Source organism: Cebus imitator, unplaced genomic scaffold (assembly GCF_001604975.1).
Source record: "Cebus imitator isolate Cc_AM_T3 unplaced genomic scaffold, Cebus_imitator-1.0 Scaffold62, whole genome shotgun sequence".
Lineage (NCBI taxonomy): Eukaryota > Metazoa > Chordata > Mammalia > Primates > Cebidae > Cebus > Cebus imitator.
Window position 1 is genome coordinate 2,726,003 of NW_016107377.1, and position 15,334 is coordinate 2,741,336.

At 35.0% G+C, this 15,334-nt stretch overlaps 1 protein-coding gene across 3 annotated transcripts in view; it reads right to left on the reverse strand.

Annotated features, from left to right (window-relative positions):
• RABGAP1L (RAB GTPase activating protein 1 like) overlaps nt 1-15,334 on the reverse strand; it is a 741,733-nt gene that overhangs the window by 636,119 nt on the left and 90,280 nt on the right. For 2 of the 3 annotated variants that reach the window (XM_017529899.2, XM_017529900.2), the window contains exons 6-7: nt 6,330-6,487; nt 4,275-4,385 (exon numbers count right to left, since the gene is read on the reverse strand). In XM_017529899.2, coding sequence (XP_017385388.1) covers nt 4,275-4,385; nt 6,330-6,487 — 269 coding nt within the window. Of the gene's footprint in view, nt 1-4,274; nt 4,386-6,329; nt 6,488-15,334 lie in introns of those variants that run through there. The other variant, XM_037739059.1, reaches the window with a different exon arrangement.

A 15,334-nucleotide genomic window follows, 5' to 3' on the forward strand; every position in this document is an offset into this window, starting at 1 on the left:
TCAAAGTTATATTAACTCAGTACCTAATACTTCTTTGTCTGTGTTGCTACAGATTTCTTACATTGAAAAATGCTTTCTTATGCTAAAAAGTGCTCAAAAAAATGATGGGGGCATGTCATAAAGATAGGGTTTGAAAAGGCTCCAACTGGCTAATTCTGGGACAATCTGAACACCAAAATAATTAAGTACTTCAGTCAATTACATAGTACTAGGGAGAGGAAGGGGGGATTAAATTTAGGAATCTACATCAATAATAAGTAGCTAAATGGAAGAAGAGGAAACGCTCTGGTTTACATCAGAATGTCAAGGACTGAATGCAAAATATAGACAGAAGGCAAGAGTTGAGAAATTAATCATTTTGCAATCATCATAGTACAGACTAGATCCAACAAGAATCATAAAAGAATGTTAAATTAAGGAGGAAATTTTGATGAGAAGCAGGATATATTTTCGTGGTCTTAATGTGTTTCCTCATAGACTGCTTACTAGTTGCAAGGGAGAAAAAAGTAATTATAGAGGGGAGAAATCAGACATCTTAACTATGTAATCAAAGTTAACATCATCATCAAGGGACAGATGGCTATATGCACCTGCAGATGTGATACTTTGTGAAGAAAGGAGACATAACCTATGCAGCAATATATAATCTGAATCTAATCACAAGGAAATATTACAGCCAAAAAAATGAGCAATGTTACATTAAAAGAGGAGAAAGGGATGTATTCTCCAAAAATGTCCATGTCTTAAGGGACAGAGAAAGGTTGTGGCAGTGTTCCAGATTAAAGAAAGTTAAAGACATATGGCAACTAAATGCAATATCTAATCCTAGAATGAATACTAAACTGGAGGGGGGAAAAGGATATTATTAGGCTAACTGGCAAAATAGGAAGGCAAACGGTAGGTTAAATTAAAAGTAGTGTATGAATGCCAAATTCAATTAAGTTGGTAAGTATACTGTGGTGACGTAAACAATATCCCTATTCTTGGACAATATACACTAAAGCACTTAGGGGAAAGGGGCCATGATGTATTTAACTCACTCTTAAAAGTGTTCAGGAAAACAATTGTGTGTGCGTAGGGAGTAGCAGGGAAAGAGAAAGAGAATGCAAGCTGGGCGTGGTGGCTCATGCCCGTAATCCCAGCACATTGGGAGGGTGAAGCAGGCGGATCATTTGAGGTCAGGAGTTCAGGACCAGCCTGACCAACATAACGAAACTCTGTCACTACTAAAAATATACAAAATTAGCCAGGTGTAGTGGTTCATGCCTGTAATCTCAGCTACGCAGGAGGCTGGGGCAGGAGAATTGCTGGAACCCAGGAGGCGGAGACTGCAGTGAGCCAAGATCACGCCACTGCACTCCAGCTCGGGTGACAGAGCAAGACTCTGTCTCAAAAGAAAAAGAATGTAAACAACTTAGGTAAAATGTCACCAATATCTGAGATTTGGGTAACATCGGTAACACTGAGATATTGGTAACAATCTCAATAAAGAGTATACAGGTCTTTGATGTACTAGTTTTATTGTTTTTAACTCTTCTGTAAGTTTGAAATTACTTCCAAATAAAAAGTTTAAAACACTGCTATATATAATGCTTACCCCTAAAAACTAAAAGCTTCCTGTATGTAAAATCTAATCATATTCTTTAAGAACTGTAATATTCAACATCAAAAATACCTTTTATCTTCGGCTGTTTCTCATCAATTTTAGGAAAGCAATCAATTTTAAGACTCACCATTATTTTTTATATCATCAAGAAAAAGAAGTGACAACTATAAAGTGCCTCTCAAAGAAGACATTTATGTGGCCAAGAACATGAAAAAAAAAAAAAAAGCTCATCTTCACTGGTCATTACAGAAATGTAAATCAAAACCACACTGAGATACTATCTGATGCTAGTCAGAATGACGATCATTAAAAAGTCAAGAAACAACAGATGCTGGAGAGAATGTGGAGAAATAGGAACACTTTTACACTGTTGGTGGGAGTATAAATTAGTTCAGCCATTGTGAAAGACAGTGTGGCAATTCCTCAAGGATCTGGAGCCAGAAATACCATTTACCCAGCAATCCCATTACTGGGTATATACCTGAAAGATTACAAATCATTCTACTATAAAGACACATGTATACCTATGTTTATTGCAGCACTATTCACAATAGAAAAGACTTGGAACCAACCCAAATGCCCATCAATGACAGACTTGATAAAGAAAATGTAGTACATATACACCATGGAATACTATGCATACATAAAAAAAATGAGTTCACGTCCTTTGCAGGGACATGGATGAAGCTAGAAACCATCATTCTCAGCAAACTAACACAGGAACAGAACACCAAGCACCGCATGTTCTCAATCATAAGTGGGAGTTGAACAATGAGAACACAAGGACACAGGGAGGGGAACAACACACATCAGGGCCTGTCAGAGTTGGGGGACAAGGGGAGAGACAGCATTAGGACAAACAGGTAATCCATGCGGGGCTTAAAACCTAGATGATGGGTTGATGGGTATAGTAAACCACCATGGCACATGTATACACCTATGTAACAAACCTGCATGTTCTGCACATGTATCCCAGAACTTAAAGTATTAAAAAAAAAAAAAAAAGATGCCATCAATTTTAAGACAAACTACAATTTCAGAGATGTTCAATATGAAAACACATGCATCTTAAAATTGATAAAATACGGCAAACTTTGCAAGCAGTTAAAAACACATGCACACATCACTGTACCAAGATGCTGAATAGAACTTTTCCTGTTACCTGGCAGGATTCAAAGATGGGAACAAAGTGGAGCTAAATAGCCTACGTTCTAGAAATAAAAACTGCAGAAAACTGGGGGCCAGATACCTTTCCTAGATTTAAGAGGAATAGAAGTGGCCATGATGCCATCAGCCAGCGCCTCAATTGCCTCCCGCCCTCATCCCAGTCTAGAGAGTGTAAAGGGAAAAGAGAGGGAATTGTCACAGTATAGAGCAGTCTTGATGAAGAGGCTTTTCTTTCTCTTGAGCATCACCAAATTCTCTTGCTCCTTGAAGCGAAATAGGCATTATATTTCCAGTTTTTGCCACTACAAACAATACTTGAAAGTTAAATTAATAAAGATCCTTGTTGTTTGACTGAAGTACTAATTGACTTCAGTACTGATTGATAACTGACTGAAGTAATTATTTTGTTATTCAGATTACTCCAGAAGTAACCAATTGGAGCCCCTTCAAACCCTACCTTTATGATATGCCCCATCATTTTTTTTTTAGCACTTCTTTTTGGCATAACAAAGCAACGTTCAATTTAAAAAATTTGTAGCAACAAAGACAAAGAAGTACTAGGTTTTGAGTTAATTTAAGTTTATTAATAAACATCCTTACAAACATGTCCTTAAATAGTGATACTTTTATTTCCAATCGCACAGCTTCCCTAGAATAAGACTTATGAGTCCAATTATAGGTATTTTAAAAATCTTTATATATGTTGCCTAATTGGTTTTCAAAAAGGAAATACATATATTTCACATTTCCATTAAAAGTATGAAAATACCCTTTTCCTCACACCCCCACCATCACTACATATTTCTGCAATGTGACCTCTTACGGTTACTATAATTCTCATTTTCCTATCTATTTGTAAATCAGGATCTCTTTACATATGTTTATTAGCCATCCAATAGCTTTCCTCTGATCTATTTATATTCTGACCTGTTTTTCTCCTCTGCTTTCTACCAATTGTTAAGAAATTCATGTGTAATGTAGATATTAACTTTTTCTGTCATCCATATTACAAATATTTTTTCCAGATCTATTATTTGTTATTGACTTTATTTATAACTTTTGTCCTACCATTCCTTTGTTTTCTGAATAGCTTTCCGGTGAACTGACACACAAGTATATATGTATTTATATATTTTCAAAACATGTATCTGTCTTTTAAAGGTTCTGAAATTCCAGCAACTAAATGAAAAACTAATTGGGAGTAACTGAAAAGTTAAAGCAATTTTGCTGTATCTAAATAAGGAACAACAAGAAAAAGGGACATGAACAAACTCAGTAGCAGTTATAACTGAAAAAACAAAGCCATTTCATGTTTACTTACCCCAGCAATTAAGATTTTCAATGAACCAGTTACATCTAACTTAGAGAAAGCATTATTAATCATCCTCATTTTTAATTAGAGAAAATGAAGTATAGTGAAAAGTCACAATGAGCAATGCATCTGAGACAGTAACAATGTCAAATACAAGTTTTTGGTAGCATTTAGGAGCAAGTTGCTTACCTTTCAATAGCTAATTCTTTGTTAGAAATTTGCTGCACTGTAATCACAACCTTCTTCTCTATTCCTTGCTTTAATTTGAAATAAAATTTATCTCTATCCTTAGGCACAGGGCTGAAATATTCAAAAGGAGTTGGAATTACCAATAATCTAATGCTAAATTAACCTATTCCAAGGTTAAAACAAACAACAAAGTATTTAAGCAACAACACTCTTATTCTCAACACATACTAAACTCTCACCTTGCCACAGGTAACAAACTATAAATTTCATACTCAGCAACAAAGTCATTATTAATTTTTAAATCGAATTTACAAGAGACTTATTTTTTTGCCTGCTAACCAAGGTTAAAAGCAAGATCTTAAAAATGACAACATGGCCAAGTGCAGTGGCTCATGCCTGTAATCCCAGCACTTTGGCAGGCCAAGGCAGGTGGATCCTTGAGGTCAGGAGTTTGAGGCCAGCTTGGCCAACATGGTGAAACCCCATCTCTACTAAAAATATAAAAATTAGCTGGGTGTGGTGGTGCACACCTGTAGTCCCAGCTACTCAGGAGGCTGAGGCAGGAGAACTGCTTGAACCCAGGGGGCAGAGGTTGCAGTGCAACAAGATTGCACCGCTGTACTCCTTCCTGGGCAAGAGAGCGAGACTCTGTCACAAAAAAGACTACATGATATGATTTCAATTTTAGTTTTAAAACAAATTTAGAAATGTTTACTTAAAATTTTTAAGACTGTCACATGTCTGGTTTAGCTGGTTGGGTGGTCATAGGTGCCTGTAAAACTGAAATCCAAGGCAAAGGAAGTCGGAAGAGCATATTTTTCAGACATCTAGAATTTGAGATGACTGTGATATATCCATGAATATATCAATAAAAGATGGACAAAGAGATACATAGCAGGGACACATTAATCAAATTCTAGCCTAGGCAAAACTGACTACTCTTGCAAATTAATTCATTAAAACAATCAATGTATAAAATGTGGGTTGTCTTATCTAAAAAGTATCTTGAGCAACTGTATTTGACATGACCTCAATTTCTATGTAAAACTACATATGAAATACCTACCTAGCAACTATTATTAGAATTAAAGGCACAGTTAAGGAACAAAGGTGAGCATTAAATAATATAACAGTTTCCTATTAAAATCTGAACTAGAGGAAAACATTCTAAATATACAATACAAAGAAATGGTTAAGTGGTGGTCAAACCGTATATTATCAGTAACTTTTAAGAACAATTTTGATTAGAACATTTAACATAAAGAAAAAAAGGTGTGTGTGTGTGTGTGTGTCTGTATATATATATATATATATATATATATATATATATATATAAGGGGTGTGTGTGTATATATATATATATATACACCTTTTTTCTCTACATATATATATATATATATATATATATATATATAAAATTGTGTAAAAGTTCCCCTAGAAATAAACAAAGAGAAGAAACCAAATGTTAAAACTGATTGTGTCTGATAAGATCATAGTTATTCTACTTTTATTATTTTACTAAATTCCCCATAATACCAGTATTTTTTAAAATCATTAAGAAAATAAGTATCTGGCTGGGCGCACTGGCTCATGCCTATAATCCCAACACTTTGGGAGGCCAAAGTGGGTGGATCACCTGAGGTCAGGAAGTTGAGGCAAGCCTGGCTAATGTGGTGAAACCCCGAATCTACTAAAAATACAAAAATCAGACAGGTGTGGTAGCAGGCACCTGTAATCCCAGCTACCTGGGAAGCTGAGGCAGGAGAATCGCTTGAACCTGCAAGGCGGAGGCTGCAGTGAGCCGAGATCTGCCACTGCACTCCAGCCTGGGCGACAAGAGTGAAACTCAGTCTCAAAAAAAAAAAAAAAAAAAAAAAAAAAAAAAGATAAAGAAATATCTGACAAGCACGAGAATAAAAAATATTCACTTAGCCAAATGTTTATCAGTTTGAGGCTTTAAGCCAACACATTTTATGCCAACAAAGTTTCCTGAAACTTTATATGAGCCAATACTCCAGACACAGTGCTAATTTTTAATCTTTCCAAATGCCTCACCTAAAGTTTCCTTTTCCATCGTCTTCTTTTACCTCCAAGGAGACACTGAAGGTAAATACATCACTGTCAGGGGTAGGAATAATTGAGTCTTTAACATCAGACACTTGTCTGGAAGAACGTTTGAATGCTGTAGAGAAACTATACAAAATTCTGCTTACCTAAAAGAATAAAAAGGGAAATACCATTAGGCAAAGGTTTTAATTGCATTCTGATACCCCTCTCTCCTAACTCTTGAATCTATAATTTTCTATGACCACAATTTTCTTTAGCAGTGTGTGCGTGTGTGTGTGTGTGTGTGTGTGTGTGTGTGTGTGTATGTACATATATAGTCTAAGTATTCATCAATTGTTTAGATATCACATGACAACATTTTCACCACTTGTATGTTAAAAAAAAAAAGAGTGGGTAAACAACTATACATGGTAAATGTAGACCATCCAAACTCTAAATTATTACAGCTTAAAAACTGTCATGAATGTGAAGTCCAAGAAGGGAAATATTGCAAAAGTATCACTTAAACGGTAAATTAATTAAACAGAATTTTTTACTTTGAAATTAGTAATGGGGTATCATTTCACTACATGGAAACTTAAGTTCAAAACTGAGGTGCGTTTTCAAACCTATAAAGTTCAACATTAAGCACCACCAGCATACATACTAGAAACCAGACGAGAACTACAATTTAGGAGCTGCAACTAGGATCTGAGCATCTTGAGAATGAAGAAAGGCAAGAAAGCCGGGAACGATGGCTCACACATGTAATCTCAGCACTCTGGGAGGCCGAGGAAGGTGGATAACAAGGTTAGGAATTCAAGACCAGCCTAGCCAGCATGGTGAAACCCCATCTCTACTAAAAATACAAAAAAATTAGCCAGGCATGCTGGCATGTACTTGCAGTCCTAGCTACTCAGAAGGCTGAAGCAGGAGAATTACTTGAACCCAGCAGGCGGAGGTGACAGAGCAAGCCTCCATCTCAAAAAAAAAAAAAAGAAAGAATTATTTCCTTTTACTTTAAAAAAATTATCTTTCAAATATTTGTTCACTTCTCTCAAATCTGGCATTTAAACATAGTGATAAAGATATTGAATTAAGTTCACAAAATAAACTATATTTATTTATAGATATTTCTAGGCTTCAAAATATACTATGAAATTGAATGTATCCTAAGATATTTACTAAAATGTTGATATCTAATCTTCCCAACACTCTCGCAAACAGTGTTTTGGCCTAAGTCTCCCAGTTATCTTTTCACTTCCCACAGCCTCTAAGGGCTAGATACAGAGCTAAAGAATAAAGCAAATACTGGCTTTAGCAATGAAGCCAGTAACATAATTTAAAAAGCTATCAGTATTTTTACTCAATTTTGTGTTATAAAAGTGTTGGATTCCAAGAACAAAGGCTGAAATGGTCTTATTCTTATCTATTCTATTGGTATTAGAGCACTCTAGTGACTACTTTTATACATACATACATATATATGTATATACATATGTGTGTTTGTGTGTATAGCTCATATTCTCTCCTTAAAGTGAAGAAGTACTCTAAATCGAAACTTCTCCAGAAGCTATTCTCCTTCTTGGTTCCAAAAGAAGCATTAGATCATCACAAACTTGTGAGCTTGAGGCACAAAAGATTCTCTAAATCTCTCGGCCCATCCATGAGTTGACAATGACAAGGTGAAATGTGAAGGGTTAAACAAAGGTAATATGTTCAATATGTCACATTGGGAAGTACAAGTAAAAAGAATGCTGTAAATATTAACAAATCCCTCACTGTAGATAAAGTGAATTCAAAGTACTTGTTGAACTATATTAATCTAGGAATACAATATTTGTAACTTGCTTAAAACCAGAATACTCCCTGCAACAGGAGAGTCTGTTAAAGTATGAGGTCTTTCCTCATTTTTGTGTTATTCATATATTCTGCCACTTTTTCTTGTACATGCACAGTCTAACACATTCAAAAACTTCCAATTGCCACATTTATACCCATTAATCAATGATTACCCTAAAATGCCTTCCCAATGCCAAATTAATAGTTTAACTTTTAACAACTCTACAGAAATGCTACCTGCCAGTCTAAAGTTCAACTTCTGCAGCAGCACCATATTTATAACACAATGTTCCTAAAATTTCTTCAATACTTTACCATGCTATTCCCATTATAATCTTATATAAATGAGTAAAAATAACAAAAGCAGCAAAGGACTGATGCTAATAAGAACAGTAGGCCTCAAATCTTACACAATTAAGAAAATGATAAACATACTCATTCATTCAACAAATATTATTTGAGCACCTTCTGTGTATCAAGGATTAGTCTCAGTGCCAGAAATACAACAGAGAACATACAGCCTATACTCCAGCAAATGTAAGTTGAATGTGCTTGGGGATGGATGAGAGGGAATTAGGTAAGCTAAAAGCAGAAATGTTCAGTATCAGCTGGATACTTACTGGATTTAGCCCCATAATTCAAGTGTTTATAGAAGAAAACAGAATCAAAGAATATGCTAGAAATATGTCATTGAGGATTATGCCTACAAGGTCAAGTGCAAATAGAGACTTTACTTTTAGTGCTTTGGGTATTCTCCACTTCCTACTCCTAAATGAAATATAAAGTCTATTGTCTGCTTTTTATATATTTAGCTTCAGTGTATTTTTAAGAAAGCACTATATGTGAAAACAGGGGAACACACCTGTATGTAATTTTGTATACACTGGTAGAATTAAACCCCAACCATATTTATTCTTTTTTCCCCTTTCTCATCCCTTTTTTTCACATTCTTTATGTCAGATCAGTCAGCCTGTCACCTCAGAAGGCCATATCAAAAAAAAAAAAAAAAAAAAAAAAAAAATTGGAAAATAAAAAAACAAAAGAAAAAGAATAAAAAAAAAAAAAAAAAAAAAAAAGTCAAAGAATTTGGCAAATTCTAAAGCAGATGGCAAGGCTTCAAGGAATTCTCTGTAGAAAGGTTAAATATACAAAGCTGAGCCATAGTGATAGAGAATAATGAAGAAAAAAAAATAAGACTCCATCTTTCTCTCTTTTGGAGAAAGAACACAACAGTATACTAACTTCATTAACAGCAATCAAATTGCATTTAAAACTATGTCTTACAAGTTGCCATTTCTACCAAAAGAGTTAAAATAAATTGTGAATTCTAGAGTCTGTGAATAAGCTGACACAGTAATCCAAGAATTAACAAGATAAACTTTAGAAACAATGATTATCAGTATCTTTAGTTCTTAGAACAAACTGGATAACCAATTACAGTTGTCTCTTGGTACCCATGGGAAATTGTTTCTAGGACCCCCCAAAACTCGCAGATACCAAAATCCACAGATGCTTAAGTCCCTTATATAAAACTGTGTAACATTCACATATAGTCTACACACAGCTTTCCATATACTTTCCATATACTTGAGATATGCTGGAGATTAGTAATCTCTAGATTACTTATAATACCTAATCGAATATAAATGCTATGTGAATGGTTTTTATACTGTATCATCTAGGGAATAACGACAAGGAAAAAAGTCTATACATACTCAGTACAAATGAAACCATACTTTTTTATCGAACATTTTAAAGCCACGATTAGCTGAATCCATGGATGTAGAAACCCCAAATATAAAGGGCTATCAAGAAAAGAAAATTAAAAACACATTCCATGGCAAACACTTCATTATATATCACACTATTAAAATACATACACACACAAATAGTCTTGAATGGGCATTTTCTTTGCAGAAGGCAAAGGTTTATTGATAAATAATACAATCTTTCTCCAGAAAACAGTATCTATAGAAAACATTAAACACAAAACATTGTATATCTATTGAGTTTGTTGTTGTTTTTGAAGAGGTAGAAAGGAGAGCACATGTAGATATCTGGAATAAAGATACACCAAAATATTAACTGTGGTAGAATTTTAAGCACCTTTTATTTTCCTCTTTATTTCAGTATTTTCCAAATTCTCAAAATATGTGTTACATGTTAAAAGTCCAAACACTGCTATTAAGTAACAAAGGTATTTATTTAAAATAAATAACGGGCCGGGCATGGTGGCTCACGCCTGTAATCCCAGCACTTTGGGAGGCCGAGGCGGGTGGAACATGAGGTCAAGAGATCGAGACCATCCTGGTCAACACGGTGAAACCCCATCTCTACTAAAAATACAAAAAATTAGCTGGGCATGGTGGCGCATGCCTGTAATCCCAGCCACTCAGGAGGCTGAGGCAGGAGAATTGGTTGAACCCAGGAGGCGGAGGTTGCGGTGAGCCGAGATCGCACCATTGCACTCCAGCCTGGGTAACAAGAGCAAAATTCCGTCTCAAAAATAAATAAATAAATAAATAGTTTTTGCAAGATGAAGTCTTTTCATTAATATTGGGGAAAGATAACCCACTCTTTTAGAAACACCATGTATCAAGAAAATGTTCAACCAAGGCCAGGTGTGGTGGCTCATGCCTGTAATACCAGCACTTTGGGAGGCTAAGGCAGGTGGATAATTTGTGGTCAGGAGTTCAAGACCAGCCTGGCCAACATGGTGAAACCCCGTCTCTACTAAAAATACAAAAAATCAGCCAGGCGTGGTGGCATGCGCCTGTAGTTCCAGCTACTCGGGAGGCTGAGGCAGGAGTATCGCTTGAACCCGGGAGGCAGAGATTGCAACAAGCCAAGATCATGCCTCTGCACTCCAGCCTGGGAGACAGAGTGAGATTCCACGTCAAAAAAAAAAAAAAAAAAAAAAAAAAAAAAAAAAAAAAAAAAAAAAAAAAAAAAGAGAAATCACTCCTTTTTACTAAAAAAAAAAAAAAGAAAGAATTATTTCCTTTTACTTTAAAAAAATTATCTTTCAAATATTTGTTCACTTCTCTCAAATCTGGCATTTAAACATAGTGATAAAGATATTGAATTAAGTTCACAAAATAAACTATATTTATTTATAGATATTTCTAGGCTTCAAAATATACTATGAAATTGAATGTATCCTAAGATATTTACTAAAATGTTGATATCTAATCTTCCCAACACTCTCGCAAACAGTGTTTTGGCCTAAGTCTCCCAGTTATCTTTTCACTTCCCACAGCCTCTAAGGGCTAGATACAGAGCTAAAGAATAAAGCAAATACTGGCTTTAGCAATGAAGCCAGTAACATAATTTAAAAAGCTATCAGTATTTTTACTCAATTTTGTGTTATAAAAGTGTTGGATTCCAAGAACAAAGGCTGAAATGGTCTTATTCTTATCTATTCTATTGGTATTAGAGCACTCTAGTGACTACTTTTATACATACATACATATATATGTATATACATATGTGTGTTTGTGTGTATAGCTCATATTCTCTCCTTAAAGTGAAGAAGTACTCTAAATCGAAACTTCTCCAGAAGCTATTCTCCTTCTTGGTTCCAAAAGAAGCATTAGATCATCACAAACTTGTGAGCTTGAGGCACAAAAGATTCTCTAAATCTCTCGGCCCATCCATGAGTTGACAATGACAAGGTGAAATGTGAAGGGTTAAACAAAGGTAATATGTTCAATATGTCACATTGGGAAGTACAAGTAAAAAGAATGCTGTAAATATTAACAAATCCCTCACTGTAGATAAAGTGAATTCAAAGTACTTGTTGAACTATATTAATCTAGGAATACAATATTTGTAACTTGCTTAAAACCAGAATACTCCCTGCAACAGGAGAGTCTGTTAAAGTATGAGGTCTTTCCTCATTTTTGTGTTATTCATATATTCTGCCACTTTTTCTTGTACATGCACAGTCTAACACATTCAAAAACTTCCAATTGCCACATTTATACCCATTAATCAATGATTACCCTAAAATGCCTTCCCAATGCCAAATTAATAGTTTAACTTTTAACAACTCTACAGAAATGCTACCTGCCAGTCTAAAGTTCAACTTCTGCAGCAGCACCATATTTATAACACAATGTTCCTAAAATTTCTTCAATACTTTACCATGCTATTCCCATTATAATCTTATATAAATGAGTAAAAATAACAAAAGCAGCAAAGGACTGATGCTAATAAGAACAGTAGGCCTCAAATCTTACACAATTAAGAAAATGATAAACATACTCATTCATTCAACAAATATTATTTGAGCACCTTCTGTGTATCAAGGATTAGTCTCAGTGCCAGAAATACAACAGAGAACATACAGCCTATACTCCAGCAAATGTAAGTTGAATGTGCTTGGGGATGGATGAGAGGGAATTAGGTAAGCTAAAAGCAGAAATGTTCAGTATCAGCTGGATACTTACTGGATTTAGCCCCATAATTCAAGTGTTTATAGAAGAAAACAGAATCAAAGAATATGCTAGAAATATGTCATTGAGGATTATGCCTACAAGGTCAAGTGCAAATAGAGACTTTACTTTTAGTGCTTTGGGTATTCTCCACTTCCTACTCCTAAATGAAATATAAAGTCTATTGTCTGCTTTTTATATATTTAGCTTCAGTGTATTTTTAAGAAAGCACTATATGTGAAAACAGGGGAACACACCTGTATGTAATTTTGTATACACTGGTAGAATTAAACCCCAACCATATTTATTCTTTTTTCCCCTTTCTCATCCCTTTTTTTTCACATTCTTTATGTCAGATCAGTCAGCCTGTCACCTCAGAAGGCCATATCAAANGAAAAGAAAAGAAATATTCCCATGCAAGGAACAGGTTTTCTTTTATACAGTGTCATATTGGTAACCCCAAGAAAAAAACAATGCAATAAGAATAAGTATCTTCCCAATGATCCCCTTGATATTTATCAAGAAATACCTCTGAATGCCTTTAACACCAGATGATAAAAACCATGCCTCTATAATACTCAGAGTTTCTAATACTGATAAATATCCTAAAACATACAAATATCATCAAAATCTGCTTTGAATAGAATGGTTACACTAGCTAGTAGAAATAAAATCTTAAAAAGACTCAACACTTTAAAGTATATTTTAAAAATTTTATATAATATATCCATAAAGATGCAACAAGAACAGGTGTCTCCTTGGATTTTTTTGGCTACGCTTTCTGACACCTTGCTTGGTCTGCAATTCTTCAGCAGAAGCCAGCTTATCATTCTCCTTGTACAAAGATCATTGACCTCAAGATACTTCTGGCTGGACTGTCCGACTCTTTTGCCATAGATTACCAAAATCTACTCTGGCAGGGTCCTGCAGAAGCACATCCAAGTGTTGCAAGTCAAATGTGTCCTAACCCTTCTGTGGGAACTCCTAATCCTTGTGTCACAGGTGTCCAAGAGAGCCATCACCCTCACTAGGATTCCCTTCTACCACTGTTGGTGCCTACTGTTTGAAGGGTTTTATAGTGAACTAAGCATCACAGTGACAGTAGTGGCAGCCAAGCTGGCTACTCCTGCTTCAGAAATCTTCCTTTAACTGACAAACCTCTTCAGCTCTCATCCACAAACTCTGCAGAAAAAAACAGAAAAAAGAAAAAAAGAAATAAATAAATAAATTGGCATTGCTGCACAGTATATACTTAAGCAGTAAGAATGTCTGTCACCTGGTTCCTGAACTATCTGTGCCAATTGTGTCCATCAACAGGGACTCAAATACCAAAGACTAAAGGTGTTCACCACAGAACAGAAAACTGGGAACCAGACAACCAGTAAATGTAACTAAAAGACTTCAGATTAATTAAAAGCATAATTATTTTTTAGGGCAGAGAGGAAGATGTTGGACAGCTTCTGTAAAAGGGTCAGGTAAAACACGAAATGTAACTGGAATGCAAGCTATGTTACTAATAAGTCTCTTTATAAAATATAACAAATATATTTTTAAACATATTTTTAAAATGTTTTATAAACATATTTTTAAAATGTTATAAAAACATATTTTTAAACATATTTTTAAAATCCGCATTTGTGTTTTATAATATGTAAGCAACAGGAAAGTTATTACTGAAAACTGTATGGCTCTTCAAAGTCAGAGACTTCAATTTGAAACCCAGCTCTATCACCCAGTCTCTTAGCCACAGGATAAACCAATGGATAACCATACAGTTTATCATCCAAAACACAACACTTTTGAGAATATAACTGAGAGTATTAGTAATAATCTGGACAATAAGCATAAAGTAAAACTGCTCCAGGCAAAGAGAAACATAAAGTCACTTGTCTAACAAGTACAACCTGGTCATGGGTTGTTATGAGTATCAAACGAATGCTAAGCACAGTGCCTGGCATAAGCTGTCTATTTATACTGGGTTATTCCTCATTTAGAACTGATGTCTTATTCATTACCTGGAGAAGGATTTTTTTAATTTTTTTTAAAGAAATTATGTATCATAATAAGGTTTAATAACCACTGTCATGTATTTCTCCTTTAAACAATATATTTTACCACTAATACCCCCATAATGTAACACTTTCTAAAATGCACTGTAAAAATTAAATGAAATAATAGATGGAAATAACAACCTGCAATGGAACAAATATGCTCTCTAGAAATAGAATTGATATTATTTAATATTATATCCAAAACGTTCTAGCCAAGAATTTCCCACAGTTTTTTCCACTGCTTACCTACCATGAAAGCTCTCAAAAATAATAAACATTTCCCCTACTCTAAACCCAAGTGGATGCCACAATCCAAAAGACAGTTTCATACCATCAGTTATGGAACCCTCTTGCAGCAATTCCGTTTCCTTCTGCAGCAGCATTTCTCTCTCTCTCTCTAAGCAGCAAGTTCTCCAGGTCTTCAAAGCTCATTTTCTTGCTGTTGAGCTCCAGTGATTCAGAAATCACACAGGTGTGTTAAGTGATGGCTGCCAACATGAAATGCCAGGGTTCTACCATCTGCTTCCCCACCTCTGCAGTGGAGTTCGTAAGGATCAGAAATAGCCCCCCTCATTCACAAAAACACATAAATTCTTTCAGCATATTTATATTCACTGTCTACTATATGTGAGGCACACTAGCAGAATACTTATTCTCTCTCCTATCTATCAGACCATTTTGAACA